We start from the raw sequence: 11009 nt of genomic DNA on the forward strand, positions 1-11009 counted from the left end.
CGGCGCGACACCTGCCGTTGCGCCCGCCGGGCTTCCCTCAGGCACCGGAGATTAGCCCATCACGAAGGCATTTTTGGAGTCTCTGTTCCTCACCCTACGTGAAGATATCCAATCAGTGAAAGCAGAATTCGCGGCTGAGCTCAAGGACCTACGCAAGGATGTAGATGGCGTGGAAGAACGAGTGGCCACACTTGAGGAGAAAAGCAACGTGGCAGTAAACGACACAGCCCTGCTTCAACAGGAAGTCCTTAGATTGCGGGATCAGAACATGGACATTCAACTGCATCTGGAGGACCTCGAAAACCGGTCCCGAAGACATAATATCAGAATTAGGGGGGTCAAGACCACCGACGACACCAGGGATCTGCTGGCTTTCACCGCGGCCCTCTTCCGGCACGTCCTGGGGAGCGGCCCGGACACAGACGTAGTCTTAGACAGAGCTCATAGGGTGGGCCCCCCCCCAGGGTGCCAACGCTCCGCCGGCGGATATCCTGGTGTGTGTACAGGACTTTAAAACCAAGGAGTTGATTCTGGCCAAGGCCCGAGCCCTTCATCCCATTTCCTTCCAGGGCCATGCCCCTGTCCTCTATCAGGACCTGGCCTTGATCACCCTCCAGAGGCGTCGGCAGTTCCGCCCCGTCACGGAGCACCTCCGACAGCGGGGGATCACGTACTCATGGTGGCACCCCTTCCGCCTCATATTTCGTCACGAAGGGAGGCTCCACCAGATGCGCTCCCTGATGGAGGCGTGCCGACTGCTGGGCCTGGCGTCGCCGGAAGATGTGGATGACGATGGTGGGGAGGCGTCGGGCCCAGAACTTCCTTCATCTGGATGGCAGAGGCAGTCTAGATGGCGGCGTTCCCGCAGGCCGGATCATTCGGAGATCGTACTGAGTCAGCGGGCGGCGCTGACCGCTGCGACGGAGGCACTTGCTGGAAGCGACCACACGGCCACGAGTAGCTAGAGTGCGCCTTTGGCGAGAGCTCCTGTTCAGCTTCTGTGCTGGTGCTGGGTGGGCGGCGGGGGGGAGTGTGCTCCTCCAGAGGCTACGAGATGGACCCCTGTTCACTGACTGACCAGTTGTCCTGGGACGACGGACTAGATCTCTTGTTGCATTTTGGTTGTTGGTTATTTAGGTTGTTGGGGAGGATTCTCCCTCTTAATTTTGTTGGGGTTTTGGGGTTGAGTTGGGAACTGCTACGCTCGTCCATCCTCCTCCCCTCCATAGCGGGGTGTCTTTCCAGTCCTACGCGGTATCCTAGATGTCTCAGTGTTGTAATCCAGCTTAGGCGCTACGCTTTGGAGTGCCTCCCCCTCACACATTGAATGCCCCAGAAACCACTTAACATCCTGACCCTTAATGTGCGGGGACTTAACAATCCGGTTAAGCGCAGGGCGGTCCTTTCTTTCCTGGAACACTCAGCCGCAGACATATGCCTCTTACAGGAAACACACCTCACCCCAGAGATCACCACAGAATGAAATCGCGCGCCTTCCCCACACAACTCTTTTCCTCTAACCCCACCAAAACAGCCGGAGTAGCTATCCTAGTGTCTCGTTCTTTTCCGGGTAGGGTCCTGCAGAAGGAGGCTGAGATAAGGGGTCGACTACTTACCTATCAGTTCCTGGTTGCGGGGATCTCCCTCGTAGTTGGTTCGGTTTATGCCCCTAATGAAGGTCAGGATACATTCCTCCACACTGCTCTCACTGAGGCCACAGCCAACACAGAACGACGTCTGTTGCTGGGGGGGGACCTGAATTTAGTTTTCGACAACATATGCGGTCGATCGGCGCAGCGTACGTTCCAGGTGGGAGCTCTCTCCCAGTCGGGAAAGGCCCGCCTCGACGAGCTGGGGCTGGTTGACCTCTGGCGCCATTTTCACCCCCGCAGCCGAGCATACACACACTTTTCGGGAGCACACAAAACATATGCCCGACTTGATTATTTCCTTAGCTCCCTACCGTTGCAGGCGCTCGCAACGGGCGCCGAGATCCTCACTGCGTCCCTTTCAGATCACTCCCCGGTGGTGGCCACCCTCCAGCTCCCCCAGGCCCAACAACCGGTGCGGCATTGGCGCCTCCGCGACTCGCTACTCCACTATGCGGCTACGGTCGAGCAAATCAAGACGGCTATTGCCAACTACCTCACCCTTAACGCGAACCCGGACACGTCTCTGGCGACACAATGGACTGCCCTTAAAGCCGTCCTACGAGGAGAATTCATAGCTATCTCGACGGCCAGTAATAGGGAACGCAGCCGCAAACGGGCAGAGCTCACCCAGAGGGTGGCGGAGTTGGAGCAGATGCACCAGCGAACGGGTGCCGCCAGAGCCTGGCGGCGATTGTGTGTGGAGCGAAAGCAGCTAGCGGCATTGGACCAGGACAGAGCCGAATACGCGGCCCTGCGGCTGCGCCAATCCTTCTACGTTGGCGGTGATAAATGCGGCCGTTTATTGGCCCACAGGCTGCGGGCGGCCAGACAGCAACAGGGAGTGCGGTCCATCCGCCGGGGTACGGGGGCGACCTCACGTCGGAGGATGGGGAAATTGCGGAGGCTTTCCGGGACTTTTATGCGACTCTATATGCAGGCGACTCCTTGGACCCGTCCCTCTGCTCTGCCTACCTAGATACAGCGCAGTTACCGGCGCTTACCCCGGAGCAGGCTAGCCACCTTGATGGCGATATAGGGACGGAGGAGGTCATAGCGGCAATCTCGCGCCTAAAATTAGGCAAATCGCCTGGTCCGGATGGGTATTCGGCAGCCTTTTACAAAACCTTCTGCGCACAGGTGGCTCCCTTGTTGAGAGACCTGTTTAACACCTTCTCCCAGGATGGCGCCATCCCGGCGGAGATGTTGGAGGCATCGGTTGTGGTCATTCCTAAGCCTGGGAAGGACGCGACAGTGTGTGGTGCGTACAGGCCGATTTCCCTGCTCAACATTGACCTTAAACTATATACGAGTATCCTCGCAACGCGACTGGGTCCATACATGCCCCAGCTCGTGGAACCGGATCCGGCAGGGTTCATACCGCAGAGACAGACGAGTGACAATACCAAGAGAGTCCTCCACATCATTGAAAAAGCGTCGCGCACGGACGGAGAATACATGTTATTGGCCATAGACGCCGAGAAGGCCTTCGACAGGGTGGACTGGCCATATCTCGAACAGGTACTGCAGAGGTTTGGACTAGGGGAGAAACTGCGCACGCGGATTCTGAACTGTTACCGGTTGCCCATGGCCTCGGTCTGGGTAAATGGACAGACTTCCTCCCGGTTTCCCATTGGCAAGGGTACGAGGCAGGGATGTCCCCTTTCCCCCCTCCTCTTTGCGTTATATATGGAACCGTTAGCCCACCGGATCAGGCACCACCCCCTTGTAAAGGGCATTAAATTTGGCGGAGATATACACATCATCAGCCTATATGCAGACAATATTCTTTTATCTCTCACCGATCCGGTCCAGTCGCTTCGAGCGCTCTTCATTGAACTTCATAGTTTTGGGCAGGCGTCCGGTTTTAAAATTAACATGGGGAAATCGACGGCGCTTAATATCTCCCTTACCCAACACACGCTGGCTAGACTACAAGAGGAGCACCCGATACAGTGAGCGGACTCCACGGTCTCCTACCTGGGAGTGCTGTTGGGCCCTACCATTCGAGACACAGTTACCGCTAATTATGATCGGCTCCGCGCGCACATCCGCAGGGAATTGGGACAATGGAAGCATCATACTCTTTCTTGGTTGGGCAGAATCGCGGCCACCAAAATGACCATTCTCCCCCAGATCCTATATCTTTTTCAGACGCTTCCTCTTCGCCCGCCGGCTGGCTGGATCCAGCAGACTCAGGCAGATCTGGCGCAATTCATTTGGCAGGGCCGTAAACCCAGATTTAAGCATGCCATAGCAATATTACCGCCCGACCGGGGAGGAGTGGGGGTCCCAGATTTGCAGCTTTATTTCTACGCCACACAGCTCCGTTACCTTGTGGAGTGGAGTCGGTTGGAGTCTGAGAAGCATTGGTTGTTCCAAGACCAAGCGGTTGCGGCCACGACCCTGCAGGGGATCCCATTCCCACGTAAAGCGCACAGACCACCCAATCTATATGCTTCTCATATCACGGGTACGACTTTGGAGGCGTGGGACCGCACCGCTGTCACGCATGCTCTGACGACCTTTCCCTCCACTTTGACGCCACTCTTTAACAACCCAGACTTCCAACCAGGTTTGTCAATCAAGGCCTTCGCACAATGGCGGCCCTCTCCGTGTCGATGCCTCGGACATCTGTTTGACACGGAGGCCATTCTCCCCTTCCCACAGATTCGTATGGACTATGGCCTCCCTGAGACCAAGAGGCTTCCTTACCTCCAGCTCAGACACTGGGTCCTGCAACCCCAGGTGAAGTCCGGTGCCCAGCGCTCCCTCACCGCTTTCGAGAAATGGCTTATCACTAGATCATCAGATAAAAAACTTATTTCTGATCTTTACAAGCATCTCCTAATCACTACCACACACACATATAATGCGGGCCGGACACGCTGGGAACGCGAGATTGGCAGATCTCTCACCCACAAGGAGTGGGACGACATATACTACAGAGCCCATCACTCAGCACACCACGCAGGCCTTACCGAGACGATGACCAAGGTAGTCACCTATTGGTATTACACGCCGGAGCGCCTCCATCGTTTTGACCCCCGCCAGAGTGCTTTCTGTTGGAGGGGCTGTGGGGAGGTGGGTACATTAGAGCACTTACTGTGGAGTTGTACACATATTCGGCCGTACTGGGCCCAAATCCTGGATGACATAGATACTCATTTGGACACACAGTTCCCCCGCTTCCCTGCCTATATACTGTTGGGCTTACCGAATCCACTGATGTACCCTCTTAAGTCCCGACGGGGGCGCCTGATCGCTATAGCCTTGGGGGCGGCCACACAGAACATATTGGCGCACTGGCGCTCTCCCTCACCCCCATCCGGCTTAGGTTGGCTGCATAGATTGTGGATGGTGCTGGGGATGAAAAAGCTTACTCTCACTCTTGCAGGCAGGGGCTCTGAATTCCCAGAGCTCTGGCGTCCCTTCGTCACGCTCCTCAGAACTGAATTCAGGGAATTAACATGCCCTCGATATCTCAGACTGCTGCGGCTGGAAGATACTCAGATACCGCAGAAGGCCCTCCAGGCAGCTCTGCTAGGCGGAGATGATCCATTGTGGGTACAGGCACTCCCCTTCCTTAGTGTGGTGTATAGGGGATGGACGAAAAGGGGGTGGGGGCGGAGGGGGACATGTTTCGGGGGGTTTTTTGAATGTTGTTTTTGTTACTTTTCATATTTTATTTCTTCTTTTTTCTTTCACCGAGACCTCGCTCCATGCTTTACCTTGGTAATGTGAATAGTAGCGGCACTTGTGTCTGACCTATATTGTACTCAGGAGTCGAGATTTGATTTTCTCTTATGTTGTATGTGAGAAATTAATAAAGAGAGTTAAACCATAAACTATGTCATTAGGGAATTTCCACTCCCCATAATTGTTTATGGTCAAAGCCCTCTTTACTATTTACAACTATATTAGAAAAAATCAAATATTTAACTTCAATAATGTCTCCTTCGAGAATATCATACATTATTCACTTTGATAAAACAAATTAAGGTTTATAATATCATTATGGAAGTATCATTACCAGCATGCAAAAAACACCACAATTGTAGCTGTCCTTTTGCTTTTGGTTAGATTTTACCACTAATTCCCATATATCATAGTCGGGACGCTTCAGTGCCTGTAGGAAAGCCCTTTGAGACGAAAACAATAACGATATTACATCGTTGTCACAAATAGTGAAAGAAAATTAAATTTGAGATTTGTTTTGCTCTCTTAAAAGTACAAAATAGATAATGGAACCTTTTTTAGGAAAAGGGTACCTACAATTTCTCAAGAAGTCTTTGTAGGTCTGAAGATTTGCTGTCAGTAAATTGTAAACTATAATTTTCCTTGTAAAAGGTTTCAATATCTCAGGAAATGATATAAAAACAGTTGGAAAAACAACATCAGCAAGAGAAAGGGAAAAAATGAATGTTTGTTTTACTTACCACTTTTTCTATCGTTATAGATCTTGAAAAATAATGTGTGTTGAATTATACCTAACTTAAAAAATGTATACGAAAACAAAATGACCATAACACGCAAGTACCCTCACACAGCTTTAGAAAAGCCCTTTGGAATCATCCTGCAATTATTATGTGATGTTGCCTTACTTAGATGTTTAATATTGAGTTTTAAAATTCCTTGCTAGACAGGTCCACTACTGATACATTCCAAAACAAAAACATTTTAAAAAATAGCCAATTTTTATATTAAAAAATCAATTTAGGCCTCTCCAACAATTACAACCACTCATATTTTTCATCAATAACCTTCAAACCTCTGACTGCTAAAGAAAAGAAAAGAAAAGTTGCACTTACTAAAAAAAGAATCGAATGAACGCCAGTATTTGTAGGACAAACACCGGTTTCCACAGTTTCATAAGGTACCTGCATGGAATAGAATGTGCTCATTAATAACTTTACCTGTCATCCTAACTCCATACGTAAACACTTACAAAAATTCAAAGGAACGAATGGCTTTTCAATCATGATTCAAAATTGACAATATTTTCTTGAAAGACAAGTACACAGATTCACAGCATACCGACGTGAAATTTTGCCTGTTGTTCAATACGTTATTGTACGTCTCTTGTACACTTCAACAGTAAATCAATCAGTTATATTAACAAATCATTACAACCTGAGACAGTGAAAAGTCACATAAGAGATTCAAATATTTACCCAAAAAGCAGACGACTGATAATTGCCCAGGAACATAGAGGATGACATTGTTGCAGAAAGTGCTAAACACTAAGGTTCAAATAAAAGGGCACCATTAAACACATTGTAAAACAATGGTTATCTTTGGGTAGGTCCATCTGTGTTATTGATGAAAATATACGTACATTGGGTCTTGACATACATAATTTGCTAAGGTACGCATCGATTACCTATTAAAAAAAATAAAAAAGCACTTAGTTAAGTAGTGCCTGATTATGAATCTGCTGGGGCAAGGCGTGAGTGCGGCGGTGGCGGTACAGCTACCGCCACACCAGCGGTACAACCACCCCAGTCAGAGGCTGCTATATACATGCACAGTAGTTCTTGAACGGCATCGACTTTACAGTCCATGCCATGCAGGAACATGGTGAGGCATTTCCCAATTAGGTGCCTTTTTTAAAAGCACCCTGACCTTTAGAAGAGGAACCAACCTGTAAATGCTACGCCATTAGCCAGACTATAATGAGTATAGATGTTATAGAAACCAACCTCATCAACTATCCATTGGGGCGTTTTGAGTGAACAAAATGAAGAACCATACAGTTTTATGCTCGACACTATTGCTTCCAAGCGTCCGATCACTGGTTTCTTCCATACAACCAAAAGTGTTTTCATGGTCTTAGATTCATAATCTTTTAAGTCTGGGATACATAAGTGAGAAACATAATTTAAAACAAGTTTGAAAGACACCTCATAAACTTAAAAACTGACAGTCACCCCAAATACATTACTTTCACCCAGTGCTGGGATCAACAGGAGGACACCATAGGTGCGCCCTAGACTGCCATCCGGAAGCCTTGCAACCATGTGGGCCCTGCTGGGGGCCCCCAAAATCGGATTCCCACAGCCTTCCTGTGTTGGAAGGACCGGCACAGAAAGGCTGTGGGAATCTGCCATCATAATCCCTCGGGCGGATATAGCCAGCCTTGGGATTACAGGCCCTTTTCCAAAATACAGGTCGGATTCCTTTCCGACCGACCCTCGCTCGGAGCCATTTCAAGGGCATTGTAATCGGGCCCTAAGCCTGAAGGCTGTTCTCCACAGCTACCACTTAGAGAGCTTTCTAATGTTAAAAAAAACAGATATCGATCCCACTGCTGACTAAATGTTAAACACTTCAATCTTAAAGTCCCATAAGTACTCAAGTCCTGTGCCAATCATCTCCAAGGCCTGCTGTGGTTGGGTCCTACTGGAAATCCAGGGATAAAATTCAAGAAAAGATGGAGGCAGCACCAGGGGTGAAGTCACAAGACAGCCAGTATTTTCTTTTTCAAAATTCTTTAATCTTCTTAACGTTTATAGGAACTTCATCAGGGCTGAAGGACGTCTGTGCAAATTTGCAGCTAAATTTCATTCGCTCTAATAAGGTCACACCTGGTTATCCAACTCAATATTCATATCTATATATGAACAGTGTTTATCCAAAATTCAAGGAATCTAAGAATAGTTCCACTTGTGCGTATATTATAACCCATTGAGTTGGATAACCAGGTGTGACCTTATTAGAGCGAATGGAATTTAGCTGCAAATTTGCACAGACGTTCTTCAGCCCTGATGAAGTTCCTATAAAGGAACGAAACGCATTGGCTGCTGTCCTGTGGACTGTTGTCCTGTGTTCTTATACGAAGAAGATTAAAGAATTTTGAAAAAGAAAATACTGGCTGTCTTGTGACTTCACCCCTGGTGCTGCCTCCATCTTTTCTTGAGCTTTCTAATGTTTTCTAAAACACTGAAATCACCATAAGGGTTGTCTGGATTAGTGGAAGGTAATACACTTATAGAAGTGAGCACCATATAGCAAGCCAGCCGCTCACAAACTACAAAAATATATAATTACAAAAATAGAGCTACTAAAACCAAGCTGCTTGTGAGAACACCCTTATATCTTGAGTATCAATATTTGTTAAACAATTTGAAAACATAAATATTAATAAAATAAGTAGCAACCTCACCCCCCAACAGCACACAAGCTTGCTTTTCTGCAAAATCATCATTCTCCTCTGAAAGTGTTTCAAGTGGAAGATATGCTGGAGATTCTGGATTGGTCATGCTTCCTGCAAAATAATTTTGTGAGGTTTACAAAAATACAGTTGGGAAAAACAGACTACTCAACCAACCAACCAACCCAAAACCCTACACAAACAAAAATAAGTATTCAAACATCCCTTACTTAAAATACTGTACTTTTCAAAACATATCTTTTGGAGAAACTCAGTGTCACGTTCTCTTGCTCAACCTAGTACCTTTTCACCAATTAAGGAGCCATTTACACAGGTTGATGGTATATTATTCCAATAAACATCCAATTTTGTCCCATTGCATACAAAAAAACATATTCTTCTATGGTTTCCCTTTGTCGCTCGACTTATAAGGCCTCAACATGTCGAGATTGTGTGTTGTACATAAAGGGAGGTTACTAGCATTAAGGAATTTAACGTGTTTTCCTTGTACTTCAGCAATAGTGTACGGTCCAGTAAATTTATGTTCCAAAATGCCTCCTTTTCTTGTACTTTGCCTGCAATTTTTCAGAAGCACTAACTGTCCTTCTCTGAAGGTGCACGGCTTATATTTCTTTGAAACTCTCTTTTTAAATTTTTCTTTTTGCTATTCCTGGGCAACCTCAATATTGTGTTTTGTCTGCTTCTGCAACTCTGCCTTTTTTTTTTTAATAATAATTCTTTTTATTAGTAAACAAAATTGACATCTTATACAGTTTACATCATATTTGGGAGACAGTATACAAAATTATACAAGTGTACATGCTTACATAGGACAAATACACAGTAAAGAATACCAAACGCTTAGGGAGAAGTGGGTAGGTCGCCATCATGAACTGGCGTCGACGGGGCGCATATGTCTCCCATATATACATTCCATGGTCCCCAGACCTTGCTCCACTTCCCGGGACATCCTCTGGCTATGTAGACTGACTTTTCTCAGAACATACACCAATCTAGATATTCCCTCCATTTTCCTATCCTGGGTGGCTGCTGCGCTCCCCAGTTCTGGGCAATCTTCATTTTTGCGATCATTACGGCTAATGTTGCCCACTGCTTAGTGTACGAGGTGAGGTCTGACGGTTCCCATATGTGTAATAAGCATCTCCGCGCCTCCGGACGCAGCTCAACCGTGAGGACCTCACTTAGTATACGGTGTATGGCAGTCCAGAAGACTTGTATGTGTTCACATTCCCATAGGATGTGAATAAAGGTACCCTCTCCCACACATCCATGTCTACACTCCCCACTTTCCGCTCTACCCATGTGCACCAATCTAGGCCCAGTTACGTATACCCGATTGAGGCTTTTAAATTGCACCAAGCGCAGTCGTGCTTGAATCGCCACCTCCCTCGGGGAGGAAACCGCATCTTGCCAGTCCTCCTCGTCCAGCTCAAGGCCATCCCCTTCCCATTTGCCTCTAAGTGCTTGGAGAGGGTCCTCCATGTTGTTAATTAGCTTCTTATAGATCAGTGAAATGGCTTTTTCAGGCAAATGGCCCTCAAGTATTCTATCCTCTAAGGGAGAAAAAGGTGGCAGAGCGGAGTTTGAAGTAAGGTGGGTTCGGAGGGCATGCCGGACTTGGAGATATCTGTAGTATTCCGAGTCTGACAGACTATACTGCTTCTGAAGGGAGATGAATGAGATTTGTGGTTTGCCACAAATTCCCAAGTTTTTGGAGTACCACAAAGGGGTTGCCAGTGTAAGTCTATTATTCCACCCCAAAAATGTGTTTACTATATGCCAAACCTGAACTGCGTGAGCGGTTGGTCCGGTTAAACGATATCTGCCAGGTTTGGAGTAGAGCGCTCTGCCATGATCTCCCCCAGGAAGGAGCCATCTGTCCATGGCGTACCCCGGATCGCCAATGCCTCCATAAGTTCCATGATTAATGGCGGCCAAGTGAGCTGACCAGTAATATTTTTTGATGTCCGGGAGGCTAATGCCTCCTTCGTACCAATTCAGAGTGAGCTTGGTTAACGCAATCCGGGGTTTGCCATCCCACAATAGCTCCCTCTGAAGGCCCTCAATTTGCTTAAAATATGATGCAGGCACTGGGTCCATCGAATTCTGTAGGGCATAGAGAAAACGGGGCAGGGACATCATCTTAAAAAGAGCAGCACTGCCCAACATGGAGAGTGGCAAAGATT

General features: G+C 47.9%; 1 protein-coding gene across 1 annotated transcript; it reads right to left on the reverse strand.

Annotated features, from left to right (window-relative positions):
- Window positions 1-5664: 5664 nt before the first annotated feature.
- On the reverse strand, window positions 5665-7669 carry LOC146831017 (uncharacterized). The gene is made up of 7 exons (XM_085603827.1): window positions 7594-7669; window positions 7352-7503; window positions 6988-7032; window positions 6824-6892; window positions 6461-6529; window positions 5921-6009; window positions 5665-5791 (listed from the first exon to the last, which is right to left on the reverse strand). Exons 1-7 carry the CDS (start codon window positions 7667-7669, stop codon window positions 5665-5667), a joined length of 627 nt encoding a protein of 208 aa, XP_085459953.1.
- Window positions 7670-11009: the final 3340 nt, after the last annotated feature.

This window comes from Triturus cristatus, chromosome 5_1 (assembly GCF_964204655.1).
Source record: "Triturus cristatus chromosome 5_1, aTriCri1.1, whole genome shotgun sequence".
NCBI lineage: Eukaryota > Metazoa > Chordata > Amphibia > Caudata > Salamandridae > Triturus > Triturus cristatus.